Source organism: Camelina sativa, chromosome 10, assembly GCF_030686135.1.
Source record: "Camelina sativa cultivar CO46 ecotype springtype chromosome 10, ASM3068613v1".
NCBI lineage: Eukaryota > Viridiplantae > Streptophyta > Magnoliopsida > Brassicales > Brassicaceae > Camelina > Camelina sativa.
The window spans coordinates 21,235,585-21,260,635 of NC_141889.1; the positions used below are offsets into that span (position 1 = coordinate 21,235,585).

At 37.2% G+C, this 25,051-nt stretch overlaps 6 protein-coding genes, 2 non-coding genes and 1 pseudogene across 16 annotated transcripts; 5 read left to right on the plus strand and 4 right to left on the minus strand.

Annotated features, from left to right (window-relative positions):
* The first annotated feature begins 66 nt into the window (after positions 1 to 66).
* LOC104720511 (uncharacterized) lies at positions 67 to 3,391 on the plus strand. Its single transcript, XM_087468685.1, has 4 exons — positions 67 to 625; positions 779 to 1,084; positions 1,760 to 2,022; positions 2,285 to 3,391. The coding sequence occupies exons 1-4, from the start codon at positions 67 to 69 to the stop codon at positions 3,389 to 3,391; spliced, it is 2,235 nt and encodes a 744-aa protein (XP_087324811.1).
* Positions 3,392 to 3,408: 17 nt separating this feature from the next.
* On the plus strand, positions 3,409 to 4,725 carry LOC147936322 (uncharacterized). Its single transcript, XM_087468686.1, has one exon. It carries the CDS (start codon positions 3,409 to 3,411, stop codon positions 4,723 to 4,725), a length of 1,317 nt encoding a protein of 438 aa, XP_087324812.1.
* Positions 4,726 to 7,002: 2,277 nt separating this feature from the next.
* Positions 7,003 to 10,263, plus strand: LOC104719336 (putative helicase MAGATAMA 3). Of its 6 annotated transcripts, none has more exons than XM_087468345.1 (6): positions 7,035 to 7,287; positions 7,395 to 7,916; positions 8,007 to 8,609; positions 8,700 to 9,236; positions 9,329 to 9,653; positions 9,737 to 10,263. In XM_087468345.1, the coding sequence occupies exons 1-6, from the start codon at positions 7,168 to 7,170 to the stop codon at positions 10,216 to 10,218; spliced, it is 2,589 nt and encodes an 862-aa protein (XP_087324471.1). In that variant the 5' UTR covers positions 7,035 to 7,167; the 3' UTR covers positions 10,219 to 10,263. The 6 variants fall into 6 exon arrangements, with proteins under 6 accessions (XP_087324470.1, XP_087324471.1, XP_087324472.1 ...); XM_087468346.1 differs by having other exon boundaries at positions 8,007 to 8,552; positions 8,667 to 9,236; XM_087468347.1 differs by having other exon boundaries at positions 7,401 to 7,916; positions 8,052 to 8,552; positions 8,643 to 9,236.
* Positions 10,264 to 11,180: 917 nt separating this feature from the next.
* On the plus strand, positions 11,181 to 14,375 carry LOC104720512 (putative ATP-dependent helicase C29A10.10c). Of its 4 annotated transcripts, XM_087470745.1 has the most exons (6): positions 11,267 to 11,383; positions 11,467 to 11,979; positions 12,052 to 12,341; positions 12,414 to 12,717; positions 12,829 to 13,684; positions 13,773 to 14,254. In XM_087470745.1, the coding sequence occupies exons 1-6, from the start codon at positions 11,267 to 11,269 to the stop codon at positions 14,252 to 14,254; spliced, it is 2,562 nt and encodes an 853-aa protein (XP_087326871.1). The 4 variants fall into 4 exon arrangements, with proteins under 4 accessions (XP_087326868.1, XP_087326871.1, XP_087326869.1 ...); XM_087470743.1 differs by having other exon boundaries at positions 12,414 to 13,684; XM_087470746.1 differs by lacking the exon at positions 11,267 to 11,383 and having other exon boundaries at positions 11,884 to 11,979; positions 12,414 to 12,669; positions 12,763 to 13,684.
* A 1,883-nt stretch (positions 14,376 to 16,258) lies between these two features.
* LOC104720513 (glutathione S-transferase T3-like) lies at positions 16,259 to 17,185 on the minus strand (annotated as a pseudogene).
* A 2,310-nt stretch (positions 17,186 to 19,495) lies between these two features.
* On the minus strand, positions 19,496 to 21,376 carry LOC147936323 (uncharacterized). Its single transcript, XM_087467923.1, has 3 exons — positions 21,232 to 21,376; positions 20,234 to 21,132; positions 19,496 to 20,100 (listed from the first exon to the last, which is right to left on the minus strand). Exons 2-3 carry the CDS (start codon positions 21,119 to 21,121, stop codon positions 19,657 to 19,659), a joined length of 1,332 nt encoding a protein of 443 aa, XP_087324049.1. The 5' UTR covers positions 21,122 to 21,132; positions 21,232 to 21,376; the 3' UTR covers positions 19,496 to 19,656.
* Positions 21,377 to 21,632: 256 nt separating this feature from the next.
* Positions 21,633 to 23,209, plus strand: LOC104719337 (uncharacterized). Its single transcript, XM_010437248.2, has 4 exons — positions 21,633 to 21,928; positions 22,077 to 22,152; positions 22,262 to 22,434; positions 22,985 to 23,209. Exons 1-4 carry the CDS (start codon positions 21,816 to 21,818, stop codon positions 23,064 to 23,066), a joined length of 444 nt encoding a protein of 147 aa, XP_010435550.1. The 5' UTR covers positions 21,633 to 21,815; the 3' UTR covers positions 23,067 to 23,209.
* Positions 23,210 to 23,384: 175 nt separating this feature from the next.
* Positions 23,385 to 23,482, minus strand: LOC147936324 (small nucleolar RNA Z103). Its single transcript, XR_015569680.1, has one exon. It is a non-coding gene; the product is annotated as a small nucleolar RNA Z103 (small nucleolar RNA).
* Positions 23,483 to 23,552: 70 nt separating this feature from the next.
* LOC147936325 (small nucleolar RNA Z103) lies at positions 23,553 to 23,653 on the minus strand. Its single transcript, XR_015569682.1, has one exon. It is a non-coding gene; the product is annotated as a small nucleolar RNA Z103 (small nucleolar RNA).
* Positions 23,654 to 25,051: the final 1,398 nt, after the last annotated feature.

Sequence of the window (25,051 nt, forward strand, 5' to 3'; positions counted from 1 at the left end):
CCGTAAACAATAAACCGGGTCCATACACATAGAGTTCATGGCCAAAACTGCCACCGTCTTGGATCTATGCTACCTGCAGCAGGCGATGAACCAAAGTATTCTCAGATGTATATTTTTGACACGGCCAATGAAGTGAAGAACAGAGTAAAGTCGGTCACCAGAACGGAATCATCGACTTCCCTTGACGAGGAAACCGTTTCTGGATTGATGGAGATGCTTGACAGCACAAGTGCGCTCACTAAAATATATAGAGCCGCCAGAGATCGTTACGAGCTTCACAAACCTACGGAGTTGTCTATAAGATTGGTGGCCCAAAGGCACCGTGGGAAGCAATATGATTTGCCAACCTCCGATGAAATAGCTGGACTAATTGTAGGTGATCTATCTTCCACAACAGGGGGTAGAGATGTCATCGTCCATCTCCAATCAGATGACCTTCAAAGAATAACCGAGTTACATCCACTTTACATGGCTCTACAATACCCTTTGTTGTTCCCATACGGCGAAGATGGTTACCATCCAGATATACCATATGCATCTAGAACACATAGGAAGGCTATCAAAAGGGAATTTGTCACCATGCTAGAGTTCTACGCTTATCAAATACAAACAAGATTATTACAAGGTACCACTCTCATCAGATCTGGACGTCTTCTCCATCAATACACCGTTGACGCATATATTGCAATAGAACAAGAAAGGATGGGCTAGTACAGACGAAACTAGAAAACCTTAAGGGCTGATGTTTACCACAACATATGTGATGCTATTGACATAGGGGATAGTGATGCCATTAAAGTGGGATGCAGAATAATACTACCTTCATCTTTCACTGGAGGCCCAAGATATATGGCACAAAATTACCAAGACGCGATGGCAATTTGTAGAACATTTGGGAATCCCGACTTATTCATCACCATGACGGCAAACCCGAATTGGGAAGAAATCAAAGAGCATCTGCAATGTTGCGGTAATTTTATGCCCAATGACCGACCAGATCTTGAATCTCTTGTTTTTAAGATGAAGTTAGAAGCTCTGGTGGCTGATCTTTGGGATGGGTATTTCTTCGGCGAGGCCAAATCAAGTAAGAAGCTATCTTTAAAATTAATAGCAATTAAACAAGTTCTGGAAAAATAACCCTCAATTTCTCTCGATGTAGTGGTGTACATATTTGGGTTGTCGACTAAAACTACACGAGAAAACTCAGAAACATAAAACGAAACACAAACCTGATACTAATATAATTATAAGGATAAACAAATACCAACTCTTTCTCAGTAAGAGAGTCACCACTTATATTTTGTAGGAAATTTTTTTAAAGACAAATATATATATATATATATCTGTAATATTATTATTATTATTAGTTTACATATTAATTTTTAATATGAAGGACCTAATTGACCAAATATTTTGAATACATTATTCAATAATATTACTTCAAATTTAAAATGATCAAAAACCAGTAATATTTTTGCATATAGGTAACCACGGTTTTAAGATTTGGTTAACTCGTTAGTGTAAATGTAATTTCCCACAGTTTCATATACTTCTAACATCCAATCTTTCAAAAACACTTTCAAATAAAATACACATTACTAATTCAAATAAAATATCTCTGCATTTCCTCCAATAGATGTTTTCTAGAGGCTTTACAGTAATGGATTAAACAAAGTTATACTATTCTACTTATTTTATTCCTCAAGTAATCAGTTAGACAACTAGCAGTTTACACAATCTTTTGACGATGTTTTAACAGGGCAAAAACCAGTTCGAAATAATAATACTAATGCTCCTAAAATTCATATTGCAGTTGTATACACCATCGAGTTCCAAAAGCGGGGCTTGCCTCATGCGCATATCTTGGTGTGGCTGAGAGATGATATGAGGAATCCCACCAACACAGACATAGACAAAATAATCTCCGCTGAGATCCCAGATGAGAACAATGATCCTGAAGGTTATCAATTGGTCGAGCAGTTTATGACGCATGGTCCATGTGGCAAAGATAATCCAAATTTGGCATGCAACTGAGAATGGCTTATGCACGAGAGGATTCGCAAAACCATACACACATAAAACAGAGTTCGATGACAAAGGTTTTGTGACCTACCGACGACGGTGTAATTCAACGAACTAAATTACTAAAGGGGGTACACACTTAGATAACCGATTTGTTGTCCCACACAATCTTCCATTGCTTAAAAAGTACAAGGCGCATATCAATGTGGAGTGGTGTTGCAAAACAGAGGCAATAAAGTATTTGTTCAAATATGTAACCCAGGGAGTTGACAAGGCGACCATTGTTGTAGGAAGGAAAAAAGGAACTACTGGAGAAGCTGGTTGCAGCAACCAAAATATCGAAGACATAGACGAGATAAGAAAGTATCAAGAATGCTGTTATCTATCAGCATGTGAGGCTATGTGGCGCATCTTTGCCTTCGACATTCATTATAGCAAACCAGTCGTACAACGCCTTACTTTGCATTTACGGGACCAACAACCTGTTACATATAGTGCAGACCAAAGTCTTGACAGCGTAATCTCACGGCCTGGTATTGACATAACCATGTTCACAGAGTGGATGAAGATGAACGAAACAGACCCTTTCGCACGTACATTAACATATGCTCAATTCCCACTATGGTATGTGTGGAATACAACCCCAAAAACGTGGACAAGAAGAAAGCAAGGTCACACCATCGGCAGGATTGTCAACATCCATCCAACAGTAGGTGAGCTGTACTACTTGAGACTGCTTCTAGGCGCGGTCACAGGACCAACAAGTTATGACGATATATTAACTGTCGATGGAATCATTTACGATGACTTCAAAGGTGCGTGTTTGGCCAGGGGTATGCTTGATGGAGACAAAGGATGGGTAGAAGCATTAGAGGAAACTCGTCAGTGGGGTTTCCCATGCCAGTTGCGTAGTCTCTTTGTCACACTCTTAATCTATAGTTATGTTAGCAGCCCATTGAATTTGTGGAACCACTCTTGGCTGTATATGGCAGAGGATATTGAGCACACGCAACGACAAAAACTGAAACTCACCAAACTCCACCTCACAGAGGAGCAGCTAAAGAACTACACATTGCTAGAGATTGAGAAAATCCTGCAGCAACACGACAAAACACTGTCAGATTTCCCAGACATGCCTATGCCAGACAAAGAGCTGATGAAAGAGCTGAATAATTCATATCTTATGGAAGAGAAAGGTTACGACAAAGACGAACAACAAACAGAGCATGATCGTTTATTTGTGAGTTTGAATGACGAACAGAGATTGGTCTTCCATGCAGTGATGGACTCCATTGAAAATGGAGACGGAAGATTCTTCTTCCTTAATGGACCAGGGGGACTGGTAAGACGTACTTATACACAACATTAATAACAAAGTTAAGAGCAATGGAAAAGGTTGTATTGCCCGTTGCATTTTCAGGCATTGCAGCTTTGCTTCTCCCAGGAGGGCGCACAACCAACTCAAGGTTCAAAATCCCAATAACCATGCATGAGCATTCTATGTGTGAAATCAAAAAAGGATCGATGCTTGCTGAACTGTTAAGGAAAACAGATTTGATCATTTGGGATGAGGCACCAATGACTCATCGTTTTGCATTTGAGGCGGTTGACAGATCATTGCGGGATCTTCTTGCGGAAGATGATCCCAAAGCAATGCACAAACTCTTTGGGGGGAGGGGGGGGAAGACGGTATTACTTGGTGGCGATTTCAGACAAATCTTACCCGTTATATCAGGAGGCAGTCGTCAAGACACGGTCTTAGCAACAATAAACAGATCATATATGTGGGATTCATGTAAGTTCTATAGCCTAACCCTGAATATGCGTTTAAAGTGGATGAGATTAAATTTGCTCAGTGGATACTTCAAGTTGAGGACAGAACAGCGCCAAAAAAAAAAAAAAAATAGAGATAGCTACGATGAGGTTGACGACATCAAAATTAATGGAAAACTACTCCTACAAAACGGCGAGAAACAGATTGCACAATTAGCGACTGATGTATATCCGGATTTCAAGACTTCGTATCTAGACCGAGAATACATTACAAAGAGGGCGATTCTAACTCCAAAGAATGACACTGCTCACGAACTGAATATGTTTCTCCAAGACAAAATCCCAGGTGACGCAAAGGAATATTTGAGTGCAAACAGTATAGAGATGGATGGGGATTCAAACGACTCAGATGAACTGCTATACCCTGCAGAATTTTTGAACTCCCTCAAAATATCAGGTTTGCGAGATCATTGTTTGAAACTAAAAATAGGGTCTCCAGTTATGCTTATACGGAATCTGAATCAGAAAGAAGGAATTTGCAATGGAACCAGGCTAATAGTGACACGATTGGGAACTAGAGTAATTGAAGCAGAGATCTTAACTGGTACAACAGTTGGTAACAAGGTGGTCATCCCAAGGATAATACTATCTCCACCTGATCAGAAGTGGCCATTCAAATTAAAAAGACGACAATTCCCTCTACGTTTGAGCTACGCAATGACTATTAATAAAAGTCAAGGCCAAAGTTTGGAACAAGTTGGCATATATTTACCAAAACCCATTTTCAGTCATGGACAATTGTATGTGACGCTATCACGAGTAACATCAGAAGGAGGATTGAAGGTCCTTAACATGGAGGAGGAGGCAACACATACAATTAAAAACATTGTATACAAAGAAGTATTCAACAACGCAACCACATATAGGTGACAGTAGGTATCCTCTCAATCACAAAGTAAGCTATGTTGGCATTTCACACTTCTGCTTCTTTCCCTCTTTTTAACCAAAAAACGAGCTAAATCATGCTTAGTTCGTATGAAATAATTGCAGAAATGCGTAGTTCATCCGCAGCTCCGTCCAACAGTAATTTTAGAAAGAGGCTTCACGAAGACTAAAGATAAGAAATAAAACGAGAGAGCCCAGCTACAAACCAACGACATTGTCCATCTGGTATGAAATCCTTCTCTTCACTCTTTGTTTTAATAGAGACTCTATTATTTTGTTTCGGAAGCTTCGACGGACAACAGAGGCGGGGGAGATAAAAATACACATTAGCTTTGAACAACACACACCATCAAGAGACAACAGGCATCACAAATAAATAGAGGTATCATTCCTAACAATAATGTATTTATACTGAAAATAACCAAAAACCAAATTTAAATTCAATAAATATGAAACACATAGCTCTCCCAGATTGTCAACTAAAAAGAGGACCAAAGCAACAACATAGGGAACGATGTCAAGCAATGGAAGACAAATGAAGATGAAGATCATCAAAGGCATGGGAAAATTACTCCACAGAAAGTATCCTTCACATGGGGCACACCCAAAGTATCCTTATCCTAAAATTATTTTCTAGTCATACTTAACTTCATATTTAAATCCATATTTAACTCTCATATCCCCATATTGACACTTCACTTTATATACTTTGTACATGTACCAATGTATTGTTTTCCTCCTGAGGATACACTCCTACTAGATATACTACTACATGGAGGATACATTACTACATTATCCTCAGCCATTACTTGAAGTCAAGGCACACCAAAACTGTTACGTAAAGGTTTATTACATGATTTCTATTTCGTAGGAAAATCATTACAATGTAAACCACACCGGAGGCTTTTTCCGGCATATTATAGTGGATGTTGAGAGGTGAGTCTCTCCCCAGACGTAGCGGTTGCCACCGTGAACTGGGTTAACAAAGGTCCATGTTTTCAGGAAAATCAACCAAAACTAGTTTCAAATCAGGGGGAAAAAATAATAACATAAACAATCATACGACATACAATACAGCAAAATATAATCCACAAAATAATATTACTACAACCAATCTAACCCACGTAACGCGTGGGATTTTACCTAGTAAAAAATAAAATAGAGTTACAAAGATTAAGCCTTGAAGATTTATCTGATGGGTTGGCTAGGAGCTCCGAAAAGCTTGCACCTCAAGGTAGAACTTTAGTTACTTGGACACATCATAACATCAATTTGTTTTACATATTGGAACAGTCATATATGAGTTCATGTTTAAAGTCCCAACTGGCTCTATTTGCCCAATTATCTTCGTAGCTAATAGCGATCACATCACAAAGTTTGTATCTCATTTTTTCTATAATTTTATATCCTGTTCATTCATCTCATTGCATTATTATATACATCTTTTATATTTTTCAGTCTTTATAACATTTGATTCTTAAGCATAAAAGTTTTGTTGTGGTTAGTTTCTTGAGCATAATTTGTGAGAAAAATGCAAAAAAAAAGTTAGAGAGGTGCAGGCTTTTTAGAAAGATAAGAATCAGAAGTGATGAGACAACAACATTTGGAGATATGTCGAAGGGGAGTGAGTGTTATACACTGATTCATAAGACATGAGAGAGAATTCTTCTCAAGGGGAGTGAAATGGTAATAAGAAATCATCTGAGAGAATCAACAATGCAAAGAGTTGAAAAATTTGATGGCTTATTGGTGATATAAATTCTTGTTGTGGAAGATCAAAGAACTAAAAGTCTGCATCTACACTCCACGACAGGGGATGAATCACATTGTGGGAAAGATAAAGAATATGCATATTAGATTAGGCTATTTAAGTTGGTTCTGGACATAAGTTCCTTATAAATAAATTTAATTTTTTGTTTAGTAGTACTGTGTGCTCTTTTATTTTTATTTTGGCATATCCCTTTATTACTTTTTGGTTATTAAGACTAGAAGCGGGTTACGGGTAGACACTACCGTCAATGCTTTGTTATAAAAGTCCCGACCTTTCTTCTTCCCCATGCCATTTGGAAAATCAACTATTTAATTAATTTCTCGTAAACGAAAGAAACAAATAAAAAAAATAATGATTTAAATATAATAATGACACTTCACTTCATCGGTTCATTGATCATTACATATTTCTCGGAAAATGTTGAAATTTCGAAAGTAGACCTTTCGCCTTCGTCTTCCTTTTTAAGTAGACCAAACTGATAGTATGAGTTCACTCCAGATTTATCTTCTTCGTCTCTGTTTATTTTTCAAGTTCTCTATCTACAAAAATAAAAAAAATAAAAAAAATACTCTCTATTTGTCATTTCTATTCTTCTTGCCTCCTAAGACACGTTACGTGTTGCAACGTAACTCAGGTTAGTTATAGCAGTTGCTTTGATGGACAATCTTCTTGAAAGACGAAGGGTCATGGACGAGAACGAGAAAACAAGTCTGGCCAATAGAGTGTTCTCTTGGTCTATCAAAAATATTCTCAACAGAGATCTCCACAAGAACAAGGTTTTTTTTTGTTTTTTAATCTCTATTCACCCTTTCTTCTGTATATAGCTTTGAACTACGGTATATCTCTATGTTGTATTCCTCACCGCTGGTATATTTTGTCACAGATGAAGACAATACCAAACACGTTCAGATCTGTTGATGAATACCTTCAGTGTTTCGTTCCTCATCTACTTGAGGAAACACGGACCGAGTTGTTTTCCAGCTTCAAATCTTTATCCAAAGCTCCTGTCTTTGAAATAACTTCTATGGAGAGAAAAACTTCAAGTGGAAGCTCATCAAACAATTTGTTCTATGATATAAAAATAACTAATGCATTGAGTATTGGTGCGAAGTATCAGCCTAAAGGTGGAGATCTTATTGCTCTGACAAAGGAAAGGCCAAGACGGATCGATGAATTGAATCCTTTACTTCTCGCTTACGTATCCTATGATGGTGATCTTCTTATCACTGTTCATTCATCTAGATCGATATCAGATCTTGAAATGAACCGTATGTTCAGGGAAACTTCACTTCATTTTGGAGTTTTCCTCATGAATTTAACAACAAACACTCGAATTTGGAACGCTTTGCATAACGAAGCTGCCAATTTAACTCTTGTCAAGAGTGTTCTTCAGGAAAGTACTCTGGTACGTGTAATATATCATGATAAGTTTTCTCTTTGTAGCGTATATTTTTATTCTTCCATTGAGTGGTTTATGGTTTTGCTTGCGTTGCAGGCAACTAAGCAGTGTGTTTGTGCGAATGGTTTTGATGATTCTGAGTCTTCTGACCATGTTTTGGATATAATCCGTTCTGCGAAATTGAACTCGTCCCAAGAAGCTGCAATCTTGAGTTGCCTTGAGAAAAGGAACTTCTATCACGAGCACACTGTGAAGCTGATTTGGGGACCTCCTGGTACTGGCAAAACAAAGACGGTGGCAACTCTGCTCTTTTGCCTTCTCAAGCTAAATTGCAAAACAGTTGTGTGTGCTCCTACAAACACAGCTATTGTAGAAGTAGTGTCGAGGCTCATGTCCTTATTTAAGGAAACTTGTTCATCAGAACACCCTACTTACGGGCTGGGGGACATTGTTCTATCTGGGAACCGCGACAGAATGGGGATTAAAGAAAAGGATGTTCTTCTTGATGTGTTTCTTGATGAGCGCGTTGGTAAACTTGGTAACCTTTTTTCCCCATATTCGGGTTGGAAGAAGAGGTTAGATTCACTGATAAAACTTCTTGAGAATACGGAGGCCAAGTACGAGCAGTATGTCCTTCTACTGGTCGAAGCTGAAAGAATAAAAGAAGAAGAAATGAAAAAGAAGAAGAAGAAGGAAGATGCTGAAAAAAATAAAGAAGGAGCTAACCATAAGAAACAAGATGTTGAAGAAACAAAGGAAGCTGCTAAACAGAAGCCGAAAGCCATAAAGATTCTTACATTTGGGGAGTTTGTTAAGAAGACTTTTGATGGCCTCAGTGACGAATTGGAGAAAGATATGGTTGATTTGTACACGCATCTTCCCAAGTCTTTCATTTCATCTGGACAAGTGAATAATATGGTCGCAGCTCGTCTAGCTCTTAAGCGCGTCAGATATTTCTTGAATGAGAACTCTACTAGAGATGATTTCAAGAAGGGAAGTTTCAGATTTGATTGCTTCAACAGACTCATCAGTTCTGATTGCCTCCAGGCTCTACGTTTACTTCCTGAACGTTTTGAGGTTACGGATATGCTGGAAAACAAAGATACAAAAAACTTTTGTCTACAGAATGCAAGCATAATTTTCTGCACAGCCTCAGGTGCTGCAGATATGAATCCGATAAGGACAGGACCGATCGACCTTCTTGTGGTCGATGAGGCGGCTCAGCTTAAAGAATGTGAATCAGTTGCTGCTTTGCAACTTTTTGGACTTCGTCATGCTGTTTTAATAGGAGATGAGCTTCAGTTGCCTGCAATGGTTCACAACGAGGTACTCTATTATCTTAAATAAATTGTCTTTCAATTTTCAAACTATATTTATACTATGGTTTTTTCTAATCACAAATTAATTGATGTTGGAAGATATGTGAAAAGGCGAAATTTGGAAGAAGCTTGTTCGAGAGATTGGTTTTGCTTGGTCACAGCAAACACTTGCTCGATGTCCAATACCGAATGCATCCTTCCATAAGTCGGTTTCCCAACAGAGAGTTCTATGATGGAAGAATCAAAGATGCTGCGAATGTTCAAGAAATCATTTATCAAAAGAGGTTTCTTCAAGAAAACATGTTTGGTTCTTTCTCTTTTATCAATGTTGGACGTGGAGAAGAAGAGTTTGGTGATGGACATAGTCCTAAAAACATGGTTGAAGTTGCTGTGATTTCTGAAATCATATCTGAGCTTTACAACGGTATAATTTTTATTTTTACCGATATTAATATGTTTTTCAGTATTCTTTTTTATTTTTATTAATGTGCTTAAGTTTTTAAATAGTATCAAGTGAAAGGAGAATGAAGATGAGTGTTGGAGTGGTTTCACCTTACAAAGGACAAGTCAGAGCAATTCAAGACAGAACCAAAAATAAGTACAGTTCCTTATCAGGTCAGCTATTCAGTTTGAATGTTCGGTCCGTAGATGGGTTTCAAGGTGGTGAAGAAGATGTTATCATCATCTCTACCGTCCGAAGTAACGGTAATGGAAAAGTGGGATTTCTCAACAACCGTCAAAGAGCTAACGTGGCACTAACTCGTGCAAGGCACTGTTTGTGGGTGGTTGGTAACGAGAAAACTTTGTCTCTGAGTGGTTCCATTTGGGCTAAACTGATAAGTGAGTCGAGAACACGTGGCTGCTTCTTCGATGCTGCTGATGAGAAGAGCCTAAGCGATGCCATGAATGATGCTTTGCTTGAGAACGTGTCTTCGAGTTTTGGATCTCTTTCCATCAGGAATGGTCTTGGGAGAAGAAATGCTTGGTAGATGTTTTTCTATGTTTTGTTTTTCCTATTAAAACGTTGCATCGGATTTATGTTGTTCTTTGGTGTTTATGGTTTTCAGTTCACCACATATTAAAACTCGACTTGTTCTTCTTTTGTCGTTTAAAAACCGTGGTCGTTTTGAACCATTTGGACTTGTTCTTCTTCCATCTTCAAAGTCATCAAAGCAGAAAACAGCAAATTCTTTCTATATGACAATTTACTAAGAGGACTAGCTAGACAAAATATCCTCTTAAATACAAGATCAGACTCGAGATAAAAATTCATACCGTACACTAGCTAGGATATAAAAAACTTCCCTAGTATACATGTGTTGTGGGCATCTCAAATGGAAGAATATATCAGCTCTATCTTCTTCTTAAAATATAGATTGTGTTTACTTTTCAACCCCCCAAATATAGGAATTAGAAACCTCTGGTTAATAAAACATTAGCTTGATCTACAAAAGACAACCTAGCTTGTTGTTTTTGCTGATGAGCTTCTCTCAAGCCACGTTATAACACTCTCTTATACTAGCTGAACCGTACCAGGTCCTAACATTTTAACATTGTACTATTCGAAATTCGAATTCACCACTTGATAGAAACGGGTTGATTAAGGACTGTTACTATCTCAGACTTGCTTGAGTTAGGTCCTTTCTACAGCTCTCTTGACGATATATCAAGTAATTCATTAAGTTTAACCATGAATGCTATGTTCTATAAAATCAACATCACAATTGAATTAATTTCTCTCGAAAAGGAAAAAGAAGTAAAGTAATGATTTAAATTTCCTATCAGTTTAATAAATCTTTACTCTTTCTACACTCTACGAATGCAAAGTGTCATGCATTAATAAATAATTTCTTGGAAACATGTTTAAATTTGAGTTCATTTCCAAAGTCTGTTTGGACTTTTCACCTTCTTCTTCCATATGAGTAGACAAAACTGATAGTCTTCTTCGTCTGCACAAATCCTCTTAAAATTTTTTTGCTTGTCTTCCCTTTTGGTAATTTCTAAACCTATCTAAGGTTGGTTATGGCTGTTGACTTGATGGATAATAAAGAAAGAAGAAGACTCTTGGCAAAAGAAGAGCAAACAAGTCTGTTTGCTAGTGTCTGTTCTTGGTCTATCAAAGATATCCTCAACGACGATCTCTACAAGGAAAAGGTTTTGATCTCTTTTGACCTTTTCATTAATAGCTCTTATTTTTGGTACCTATTTTCCTCATAGATGGTGTATTTTTGTAATAGATAAAGACAATACCAGACAGATTTAGTTCCGTTGATGAATACTTTCAGTGTTTTGTTCCTCACTTACTCGAGGAAACACGAACCGAGTTGTTCTCTAGCTTCAAATCTCTATCGAAGTCTCCTGTCTTCCAAATACTTTCTGTGGAGACAAGGACAAACGAATTTATCATCGATCAAGATTTTCATGACATAACATTAAAAGATTATGATGCAGTCGACAAAAGTGAAAAGTATGAGCCAAAGTGTGGAGATATTATTGCTCTGAGTCTGACAGAGGAAAGGCCAAGAATTGATGACTTGAACCCTTTACTTCTAGGCTACGTATTCTCAGTGTATGGGAATTTTAAATTCTCTGTTCACTTCTCTAGATCTATATCTAAGGATGAGAAACGTTTGTTTCGCTCCGGGGTTTTTCTCATGACTCTAACCACAAACACTCGGATTTGGAATGCTTTGCACAACGAAGCTGCTGATTCCACTCTAATCCAGAGCGTGCTTCAAGAAACTACTTCGGTACGTAACATAAATAACAGAGCTCTATTTTATGCTTCAATGGAGTGATTTGTGGGTTTACTTGTCTTGCAGGCTACTGAACAATGCTTTTCTTGTGAGAATGACGTTGATGGTTCTGACCTTGACCGTGTTTTGGATATAATCCGCTCAGCAAAACTGAACTCTTCCCAAGAAGCTGCAATTTTGGGTTGCCTTAATACAAGGAATTGTAATCACAACAAGAGTGTGAAACTGATATGGGGACCTCCTGGTCCTGGCAAAACAAAGACGGTGGCGACTCTTCTCTCTGCTCTTCTCAAACTGAAGTGCAAAACAGTTGTGTGTGCTCCTACAAACACAGCTATTGTAGCAGTTGTGTCGAGGCTATTGGCTTTATCTAAAGAAACAATTGTGTGTGCTCCTACAAATCCAGCTATTGCTGAAGTAGTATCGAGGTTCTCGTCTTTGTTCTATGGAACTTCTACGTTAGAACGTACCACTTACGGTATGGGGAATATAGTTCTTACTGGAAACGGCGAAAGAATGGGGATAAAGAAGAACAGAGCTCTTCTCAATGTGTTTTTTAAAGATCGCGTCAGTAAACTTGGTAAATTGTTTTCACCATCTTGTGGATGGAAGAAGAGGTTGGAGTCAATCATAGATTTTCTTGAGAACACAGAGGCTAAGTACGAGCAACATGTGCATGAATTAGTAGAACGTGCAAAGATGATAGAAGAGGAAAAGAAGAAGAAGAAGAAGAAAGAAGCTGATGAAAGGAAGAAAGAAAGATCTGAAAAGAAGAAGGAAGATGATGAGAGTGTGACGGAAGAAGTCGAAGAGACGAGGATGCAAGAAGTTGTAAACATTCCTACATTTGGAGAGTTTGTGAAGAAGAACTTTAATGGCTTAAGAGAGGAATTAGGGTTTGATATGGTTAACTTGTGCACTCATCTGCCTAAGTCTTTCATTTCATCTAGAGATGTGAAGAACATGATAGCAGCCCGCCAAGCTCTTCACCGTGTTAGATATTTCTTGATGGAGAACTCTTCTAGAGATGATTTCAAGAAAGGTGGTTTCAGATACAATTGCTTCAACAGACTCATCAGTGTTGATGCTCTTGGGTTTCTATGTCTACTTCCAAAATGTTTTGGGATTCCTAGCCTAGGAAACTTTGAAGATATCAGGAAATTTTGTCTACAAAATGCAGACATAATCTTCTGTACAGCCTCAGGTGCAACAAATATGAATCCGGCGAGGATAGGCTCTGTCAACCTTCTTGTGATCGATGAGGCAGCTCAGCTTAAAGAATGTGAATCAGTTGCTGCATTGCAGCTTCCTGGTCTTCGACATGCGCTCCTAATAGGAGATGAGTATCAGTTACCTGCAATGGTTCATAATGATGAATGCGAAAAGGCGAAATTCGGAAGAAGCTTGTTTGAGAGATTGGTTCTGATTGGTCATAACAAACATTTGCTTAACGTTCAATATCGAATGCATCTTTCCATTAGTCGTTTCCCTAATAAGGAGTTTTACGATGGGAGAATCACAGATGCATCATTTGTTCAAGAAAGCAATTACGAAAAGCGGTTTCTTCAAGGTAACATGTTTGGTTCTTTCTCTTTTATAAATGTTGGACGTGGAAAAGAAGAGTTTGGTGATGGACATAGTCCCAAGAACATGGTTGAAGTTGCTGTCATTTCCGAAATCATATCAAATCTTTTCAAAGGTATATAGACGTACACCATCTTTTATTGATTTTGTAATTTGTTTTTTCATTATTATTTTTTGGTTAATTTGCTTAAATCTTGAGACAGTTTCAAGTCAAAGAAGGCAGAAGATGAGTGTTGGAGTTATTTCACCTTACAAGGGACAAGTGACAGCAATCCAAGATAGAATTGGTGATAAGTATGGTTCCTTACCAGATCAGCTTTTCACTTTGAATGTTCAATCGGTAGATGGGTTTCAAGGAGGAGAAGAAGATGTCATCATCATCTCTACTGTTAGAAGTAACGTTAAAGGGAACGTGGGATTTCTCAATAATCGTCAAAGAGCCAATGTGGCACTTACTCGAGCGAGACATTGTTTATGGGTGATTGGTAACGAGATGACTTTGGCTCTGAGTGGTTCGATTTGGACAAAACTGATAAGTGAGTCGAGAACACGTGGATGCTTCTTCAATGCTGCTGATGATAAGAATCTAAGTGATGCCATAAGTGATGCTTTGCTTGATGATGTGTCTTCTAGTTTTCGATCATTTTCTATTAGGAATGACTATGGGAGAAGAGATGGTTGGTAGTTTTTTTTTATTTTGTCTTGTTTTCTGTTTTTTTTTTTCTCTATGAAAACTTTGTATTGGATATATGATCTTTTGTGGCATTTATTTATGGTTTCCCTTTCTATATGAAAACAAATAAAAATAATTATTTCATCAGCAATTCTTAAATTCTTTTTTTCTGATCATAGGCTTATGAATCTCTCTAGCAAAGTATACGTTATTACTTTGCACACTCTACCCAAGCAAAGTCTCTTATATGGTTCACTGATCACTGCATTTTCAAATATACATTAACATGATTTTTTTTGGAAAAATGTTGAAACCTGAGATAGTGATTTATGTCGTGGATGAGGGAAAGATTATTGGTGGTTTCTTATAAGTGGGTTGTTAAACACTGTTCAAATATACATTAACATGATTTTTTTTGGAAAAATGTTGAAACCTGAGATAGTGATTTATGTCGTCGATAAGGGAAAGATTATCGGTGGTTTCTTATAAGTGGGTTGTTAAACACTGTTTGATTTTTTTTATGAATTAATTGTTTATTGTTTTGAATATAAGAACCCATGATCTCTTAGTTAAAATTTTCTCCTCCAATGGTAGGTTCTAATTCTGGATCTCTTATTTTTAAAAATATTGTTCTTTGAAATTTAAAAATTGTAAATAGAATAGAAGTGTTATAAATGTGTAAACATTTAAGATTTTATAAAAATAGAAAATATTACATTTAATTAATTTTTAAACATACAAAACATAATAAAAACATTAATACATATTACAATAAAAGTACAATTCATAAATGGAGAAAAGGATAAATTTTAGTACTGATTTGCTCCAAATTTTGCCCAAATATTCTCAACCAAATCATCTTGCAAGCGTTTATGTTTTTCTCGATCACGAACATCCATTCGAATCTTGAGCATAGTAGCAACACATGAAGGCATGACTGTTGGAAGCGTGTAGTCAACTTCTGAAGCTCTATTTGACTCCAATTGTGCGAATTCAGTTTCATCAAGCACAGTGTACCCATCTTGTTCGTCCTCTACTATCATAGTGTGTAGTATGATACACGCTCTCATTATTTTCCCAATTTTTACCTTATCCCAAATAAGAGCCGGGTTTTCGACTATGACAAATCAAGCCTACAAAACTCCAAAAGCACGCTCTACATCTTTACGCACAGCTTCTTGTTGTCTCGCAAATAAAGAGGCTTTTGGTGTTTGTGGAAGTGGAATAGATTGGATAAAAGTAGCCCATTTTGGATAAATACTATCTGTCAGATAGTAAGCCAATTTATACTCATGTCTGTTGACATTGTATTTAACTTTAGGAGCTCGACCATGCAAAATATCATCAAAGACTGGAGATCGCTCAAGAATATTGATATCGTTTAATGTACCTGGTGGTCCAAAGAAAGCATGCCGGATCCATAGATCATACGAAGCTACCGCCTCTAAAACGATTGTGGGCTTTCCAGATCCGCGGGTGTATTGACATTTCCATGTGGTGGGACAATTCTTCCACTCTCAATGCATACAATCGATGCTTCATATCATGTCGGAAAATCCGCGAAACTCGTCAATGTCGAGTAGTCGTTGAAGATCTGCTGGTGTGGGTCTTCTCAAGTACTCATCTCCAAATAAATTTATGACTGAATCTGTAAAATTGTCCAAGCATGATAGCGCCATGGTTTCAGAAAGTCGGAGGTATTCGTCAACCGCATCAGCTGCAGAACCATATGTCATCATACGAATTGTTGTTGTACACTTTTGCAATGTAGACAGACCCAAGCTTCCGATAGCATCTCTTATTTGTTGAAAGAATAGAATTTCATTTGTGATTTTATCCACAATACGAATGAATAATGGCCATACAAACCATACAAATAAGTTATCACCAAATATTTGAAACACTAAAAACACAAACATAGTTAATAAAACCATACAAATAAGTTATCACCAAATATTTGAAACACTAAAAACACAAACATAGTTAATAAAACACTACATTCTTTAACATTTAACCTCATGACATCATGTCATCAATTAGCTTCTCCTTAAGAGCTATTTCTGATTCAGTTAGTGAATCCTTTTTAGCAATCAGATTTTCAAGCATCACATGCTTGATATGCTCCTTCTTCATAGCGAACTCCTTCTCTTTCAATTTGATGTCCTTCTGCTTCATCTCATACATCTTCGACCCACGCTCCAACTGAAACTCCAAGTAAGCTTTGTCATCTTCCTCCACATCTGGTTGGCTGTTAGAGCTTTTTTTGGACTTCCCCTTGGCAGCCTTAACACCAGGAGGACAGGACAATGTTTCATCCACATCAATCGGATGGTGTGCATCCTATTCAGACCCATCAATACCCACTCTTCCCCTTTTCACACCATTTCCTTTAATAGATGTGGAAGCACACCATTTTTGATCGTATCTTAAGTCTCGCCATGCATGCTCCAAGGTAAACTTATGTCCATGATCATTAAGGTATATCTGATGTGCTAACTTGATCACATCATCTTCATTCTGTCCACTAGTCTTCTCTCTTGTGGCAGTCTCGTAACAACCAACGAACTTGCACACCAAGTCGTTTATCCTCCCCCACCTCTGCTTACAATGACTCGGCTCCCTCTTTGGTCGACCTTTTGCATTTGGACAGGATGCAAAGTAATCTGCAATCCTTCCCCAAAACGCACCACGTCTTTGCTCATTTGAAGTCACCGGATCCTTGCTCGTGTTGAGCCAAGCGGAGACAAGCATGATATCATCAGTTGGTAACCATGCATGCCTTGACTTGCGGTTTTCTTGAGGGGATTCAGGTTCAGATGGAGCTTCATAACATGGACTTAGAGAAGGAGTGTATTCGAGGTTTTGGGTATCAAGTTGACTTTGTAACATATTCAAATAGCCAGAGGTGGGACGATATGGATTCACGTAGTCATTTGGATCCATATTCAAAGGGCGAAGGAGTTTTGTTTTGTTTGTGTTAAAGGATAAACAAGAGATTGCTAAAGGGCGAAGGAGTTGTGTTTTGTTTGTGTTAAAGGAGAAACAAGAGATTGCTAAAGGACGAGGGAGTTGTGTTTTGTTTTTTCACCATGAAGAGTAAGACTTTGAATTTATAAAGTTTAGGTTATATTTACTTTTACAACTAGTTGGTTTAAATTTTGAAATTAAGTGTTTACCTAAACTACAACAACCAAACATTAAACATCTTCACAACCAACTAACACAAAACTTCAAACAATAACATCAATGACTGACTAGACTAGTACCTACACTAGCAAGTACTAAACCTATTTATCACAACCAACAAACAAAAGCTTTAACATCAATGACTAGACTAATACCTACACTAGCAAGTACTAAATCTATTTATCACAACCAACGAACAAAAGCTTTAACTAACACCAAATAAATGAAAAAAATTGAGGATGATGACTACCTTCCTTCATGGCCGAAGAGGTAGCACAGTCTATACTCATCAATCATCAATCCATGTTTGTCCATTTAACCTCAAAACAAAAGAGAGATCCGCGGTTAATGAAGCCCGAATTCGAAATACAATTAATCATTCATGGCCAAATGAATTCGAATTTGTCAACCATACCAAATGATATTACTATAAGCTAAATCGAACAAGAACAATGTACTCTTAAATTATACAATCATGTGTTAATAACAGAAACAATTACAAAATCAGTGATATTGAAAGAGATATTGTTTTGACAAAATCAGTTAGATAACATATCCATCTTCAGACGCTATCTAAACTTAACCAAAACGGATCATCATTAGCTTACACAAATAACAACACCAAAAACAACTAATAGCTTCTGTTGAATAAAGTTAGTAACTTTAATCAGCATATCGCGAGACATTCATGGCCAAATCTTTTCAAATTCATCATAACCAGAGTTAAAAAGACAACATCTACTAAACATAAGGATCAATTCGGAACACATGATCACCAAGAACCATAATTTTCTAAGAAACATCAAAAAACCCTAATTTCCGATCCAAAATAAAAAAACCCTAATTATAAAACACTAATCAGGATTGATTCAATTACTAATTGTATTGAGAAACTTACCCTATGCTTCCAATTGATTCAATCTCTTTCGATTGAGTGGACTCCCAATTCATGATTCACGATTCCAAATCGCCTCTCCTACAGCCTCTCGGAGCCGATTCACGATTCAATCTATCGCGATGGGACACAGCCAAGTCATCAATTCACGATGATGAGCATCTCCTCCGACCACAATCTCCTCTTCCTCCACACCCTTCGATTCCAAATACAAATCTTCATTTTTTCGCAATCGTGAGAGAAAGAGAGAGAGAGAGAGAGAGAGAAGAAAGAAATGATATGCGATCCAAATAATTTTTTTCCCTTTTTCTATTTTTTTTACGACCAATACAATACTAACATGTATCGTCTCTTAGATCAGAAATGGATATAATATATAAGGGGCTCTCCTAGAATTTTTCTTTTGTTCTGATTTATTTTTTTTCCACCTCTTTAGTATTTTTGAAGTGGACAAAAGATAATGATGATTTTGAAAGTGGTATCATACAAGTTATATTTTTGAAATTCTAATATTTTTTCAAGATTACAATTCACTTAAAAATGTATTTTCAGCTTTTGGGAATAAAAATGAAACCTTGAAATGGAACTTTTGTATCCATTGTGGCCTTTAATCATATTGAAATTAAACCTTTACGTCTTTATAAATAACAACAGTAACTAGTTACCAGCATGAATATTACCTAACTAGGAGAGTTAGCCACACTTTTGTGTGGGCAAATACTGATTATAAAAAATAATTTAAAAAAAAAAAATTAAGGGTAAAAGAAGTCAATTTTGTGGCAGTTTAACGTGAGTCATGCATCTTGACTTCTACTTAAATATATTAGATTACTTGGTCACAACTCACAAGATTCAACTGCACAAAACAGCCAACTGAAGAAGCAAAACATCTTTACATGTTCAAGATGCTGCTGCGCTTGAATCCATTTTTATATGTAACAGCTCAGGTTAGTAAATCTAAAAACGATAAGAGAAAAGATGTAAAAACTCATTAACGCACAAAACACACATGAGGAACAGACATATTGCATTTGATATATATACTACAGCAAAAAGGGAATAAATCGCATAAACAAACTAAGCACAAAACCAAACAAATAGTGGGGTAGCTACGTAGATTACGTGATGCCTTAAACCTCACAACAACAAGTTGTATGCTTAATTCCACGGAGAATCCAATTAAGCATATCTAATTAAGGTTACGTTCAGAGGTTTAAAGGGGAATGCAAGAAAGAGTCGTCTACAAATATCTTAAACAGAAAGGTGAGATAAGAGATGATTCTGATCTCCAAAACATAAAGCTCAAAGCTGGTTTTTCTAGAAGACAGGGCGTTCAGAATTTAACCTTGCACTTACAAACATGGCACACCGACATGTCATTGTCTTCAGTTCTTATCTTGGCTCGATACGAACTGAGAGACAAATTCCACAAGTCATTAGATTCCTCAGATTGTGTTGCTACCAAACTCACGTTGCCAGCAACATTTCTGCGTTTAACATTATTGCCTCGGTTCCTTCTGGTCGTGGTCGAAGTTTGAGAACCGCATGCCTCATGAACTCCAGAAGAGTCACATAACCTTTGACTGACGGAAGCCTTTCTCTTCGGTTGAGGATTTCCAACTTTCATTCCCTCGGGAGACCAATCTGTCGGCTTGAAGCGGTCGCCAAGACTCAGAACAGTTTTAATCATGCAATGAACCGAAGGATCATGAGCTTCGTTTCCCCATTTAGGAACAATCAAATCTCCACGCGAATAATGCAAGTGTGTTACACGAACCTAACAAATAAACAAATACAATGTAAGCATCCGACTTGTAAATTTATACCTTCTAATGTTACTACTACAAATGTAAAATAAAAAAAAAAAACTAATCACCAATATAACATAAACGTAATAACTAATTTAATACCTTCCCATATTCTCTCATATCTTCCAATAGTAACTGGTCCAAGTCAAATGGCTTCGTACTACTAGGCCTACCACCTTTCCATCTTGTTAGTTCCACGCCCTCGCACTCTCTCTTATTACCAAATGTCTCCCCTAAACGATGGAACGACCAGTACCCCCACACTTGCAGAACCTGGACAAATCCATCCATAACAAGGCTGTATTTGTCTAAATCCGCGGATTTGATAGCACGAATCAGATGCAAAAACGTCAGTCTCCCCCAAGGATACATGTCAAATGTATCTCTGCTCAGCACCTTTTTAGCAATTGAAACTGGAATCCTACCAACTCGCCGGTCTTTTGCAAAAACACAAATATACAACAAACACAATAATCCAAGCCTAGTCCTGTCCTCAACAGACCAACCACTGCACTCATCCAACGACCTAGCCAAGCTTTCCCAACTTGGACCTTTGTTAGGCGGTAACTTGAGCATCGTCCAGAACTCATTTTGGTGGTTTATTACGGCATCATCATCATCATAATCCAGTGGGAGTTCCTCGCAGTTTAGTCCTGTGAGATGTTTGAATTCATTGAGCGAAAACCTAACTGGTTGGTCTCCCAACAAACACCATATTTCGTACGGTTCCTGGACGACAAGCTGACGGATAAGCAAGTGCTGCACAATCCTCCCAGAAAAGACAAAGTCAGCTTCGTAAAACCCCACAAATACTCCTAGACACGAAATCCTCAAGTTGAGCAACGCATCAGCTCCTAGTTTTGTGGAAACCTTAAGCATCTTTTCTTTCTGAGATTGGTAATTCAAACTCTTCCTAGGCATCGGCTCTGTCCCATGAGTAAATAACCTAATTGGTAACTGTCTATTATTGTTGTTCTTTGTCACCGCCATAAACTCTCGATCTGAGAATGACCACCACAAAGAACATGAAACGACACATACAAAAAAAAAAAAAAAGCTCTATAATTTTTCTTCAACTCTGAAATTATTCAAACCAAAACCTGGAAAACGGTATGGTAAAAGCAGCCAGCTGGTGAAAAAAACGACCCCAAATTATTGTAACTCCTCACCTTCTGAAGCAACCATTACCTAAAAGCAGAGAGAAGATATAAAAAAAAAAAGACCCAAATGAGATAGGTTCTACACAAGTGAGACAATAAGGGTTATACAGAGTTGATAAAACCGAGGAAAAAAAAAAGTTACTGTAGCCAAGTCGTAACCTGTAAGTCACTCTCGTCTTCTTCTTTACGAGCAAATAGAGAAGAAAACACACAATGTGTGTTACACATGGAACCAGGGCTGGTCTTCCTTTTCACTTGTATTTTTAAAAAGGAACGCTGACTTCACAAAACGTCACCGTTTCATACTACTCAAAAACTCAACCGTTTCACCTTCTCCAATCGGAAAAAAGTGATGTTTTATTTAATTTTTCGAGAATTTTCTCAGTTTCTTAAAAACGTCATCGTTTCAACCAATTAAGACTGGTGGTGCTTTCGTCTTCTTCTCCAGTCGAAGTCGTCGTTTTAGATAACTTTAAACGAGGAGATCTCTCAGTTCCCTTCATAAGAAAAGCAAAGTCGCATCAATGGCGATCACCGAGTTTTTGCCTAAAGAGTACGGATACGTCGTCATCGTCGTCGTTTTGTATTGCTTCCTCAATTTCTGGATGAGTTTCCAAGTTGGCGGAGCTCGCAAGAGGTTTTTTTCTTTTTCTTTCATAACCTTCCCTATCGATTAGATCTGAATCGTACTCTGTTTCTAAAGTTTGAGTTTGTTTTTGTTGTGAAAATCGATTCGATTTTTGTTGAGTTTGTTGAATCATCACAAGAGATTTTGAAATCCGCAGGTACAAAGTGTTTTATCCATCATTATATGCAATAGAATCAGAGAACAAAGATGCTAAGCTCTTCAACTGTGTTCAGGTTTGTATTCATTTTACAGTACTTTTGATTTTTTTTTTTTTTTTTTTTTTTTTTTTTTGAGATGTGATGAGTTCTTTTAATTGGAAACTAAATTTGTGGGTTGTTGCAGAGAGGTCATCAGAACTCATTGGAGATGATGCCAATGTATTTCTTACTTATGATACTTGGTGGGATGAAGCATCCTTGTATCTGTGCATGTCTTGGCTTGCTGTACAACGTTAGCCGATTCTTTTACTTCAAAGGCTATTCTACTGGTGATCCTAAGAATCGTCTCACTATCGGGTTTGCTCTTAATCTTCTTTTATGTTTTTAACAAGTCATTCGAGTTCTATCTAAATCGTCTCAATAGATTGGTTCCCACATAAGCTAATAGAGTAGAGTAGAGTAGAAACAGTACTGAAGGAAACAAAACTGCAAAAGCTAGTATTTGTAGATGTGAGATTCTTTGGTTTATGTTATCTTTGTGTGTTACAACGAACATGATCATTGACTTGGTTGCTTTTGGTGTTTTACTGGAATTTTCGTTACTGTTGAAGGAGGTGTTTTTTTCACTGTGATGGATAAGTTCTTTTATGTCTTTATACATCAACATCATGCAAACATTGAATCTGAAACACTTCCAAGTTCTCAAAGGTTACTTAAATTAAAGTTTGTGGAATAACTTAAACTTCTATTTAGCCGACAAGAGAATCTCTCTAGTTAATTGTTATGACACTTACAGATAGAATTTTCAACAGGGGAATGTTTTCATACGATTCGCATTTGATTCTCCAATAAACCTAAGTTTAGTAGTTAGGCATGTTTATAAACTCTCTCTACCTCTGTTCTGCAGGAAATATGGCTTCTTAGCTATGCTAGGACTGGCCGTTTGCACAATCTCGTTTGCTATCACCTTGCTTCGCGGCCAAGCCTAGCCTGTCTTTGTAAGTTTAATGCTTGTTTGTGGCTGCACACTTTGATTTTATGATTTTTGTAACATATACCTTGCAATGGTTTTACAATGTCACCTAACCTTGGAATTTGTCGATATACAATGTCACGTTTAAGTTGTGTTAAATTTGCTTATGTCATGGAGCAATAAGCTTTATGGAGAGTATATTCCTTATAACATTGTATCTAAATTAATCTTAATCATACAAACTCAGGATTTTCTAAACTAAATATCACAAGAACATAATGTATGCGAATTATACAATCTTAATTGTTCTTGAAAATTTTAAAGTTCTAAAAAGATGGATCAGAAAAAAGGCTTGGATATTCTCTAAAAAGAGAAATCAATCGCTCAGTTTGTTCAGTTTCGATCATCTGGGGAAATAATCCTCACTTCCATCTTAACATGTGAAAAAAAATAACTATGAAATCGATTTTGATTTTTTTTTTTTTTTTTTAAAGCGAGTGAAAGGGATCAGAAAATAGGCTTGGAATCTCTCTGACAGAGAGAAACATAATTCGCTCAGTATAATCAACATTGATCATCTGGGGAAATTATCATCACCTCCCAAAACTTCTTCCAATGAAATCATATAAAAAAAAAATAATACGAACTAAAACCAAAAGATAGAACCACTATCAATTATGTTCAATGGTAAGTGTTTAGCAAGTATTTAGAAAAAGATTATGTAAGTATATAAGAAATATCTTTATACAAGGGGATAAACTTTATTATTGAAACACTCAAAAGGTTACAAGAACTCTTAAAACTATTACTCAAACTCACTCACTTAAGCTTAGCTTGAATGAAACTTTTCACCAAGCCTTAGTATTTATATTACAAGTCTTAGGGAATATTACATAGAATATTCCTTAAAATATTTTTATGCTTTATTTTACAACTCTCTATTTATTCAACTCTCTCATAACCATATACTTCACTATCATATATCACACACTTATTATTTATTCCCCCTGTCTCCAAAAGAGAGGCGACGTTTATCTTATCTGTTGTCGTCTTCTTCACTGTCTGAGACGACTTCTGTGACGTAGATCTTTTGGCCTGGAATGTATCGCTTTATCTTGTATTTTTTCCCTTCAACTCTGTAGACCGGATGATCTGGATTTGATTGTGGCCATGCGTACTGATCATGAAAGCCTGCTAACACTTGTTGTATTTCTTCAGCGAATCCTAGCGGGTAGACGTGTGTGTTTTGCCAGTGTGCTGTGTGAGGACAAAGAAGATTAGGGTCAACTTCAGATTCATTAAATCCATTCAATAATGCAATTTGCTTTGCGCGTTGATGGAAGTTTCCCGAGGCAAAAGCATCATTATTGTAGCTTGTCTCAACTTTCGCATCATATTTCTTTAGGATAATGATTTTCCCGTCTTGTTCTTCTTGGATTGTAGTGATCCTGAACGTGACAAGTATATCCAACTCAGGCTGTGCACGAACATGTTCTTGCCACCAGGTAACATCATGGAATAATATGAGCCACTTGTACAGTAATTTGTAATGCGCATTTCGTCTAGTCAGTATGCATTTCGCCAAGTACTGGAGCAGTTGACTTTTGTGGATGAGGACTGCAATAGTGTAAAGATCTGCCATGTACCAAAGTAGGAGGTATGCTTCTATAGGAAACCGGCCATAATGAGCAGGGTTCATATGGATGGTGGTGAGGAAGGGATAGGCCGGGTGGTAAGGGAAGCCAAGAAGTGGACCCTGATCAAGACCATATCGGTGTATATAAAGCTTTAGGAAACCATGTAGTGTCTCAATCCCTCTGTAGATCAATACATTGTCAAGTAACGATTCTCTTATTCCATGCGGCATATCGGCAATCTTTTTCCGCAGGTTATTTTCTGTTGGATTGTCTGGACTGAGGGTGTATATCATGGGTACTATTGTCGAGATTTGACGCTGAGTTCTTGAAAGAAAATCTGGGAGGAAGTTGTCTTTTCCTTTGA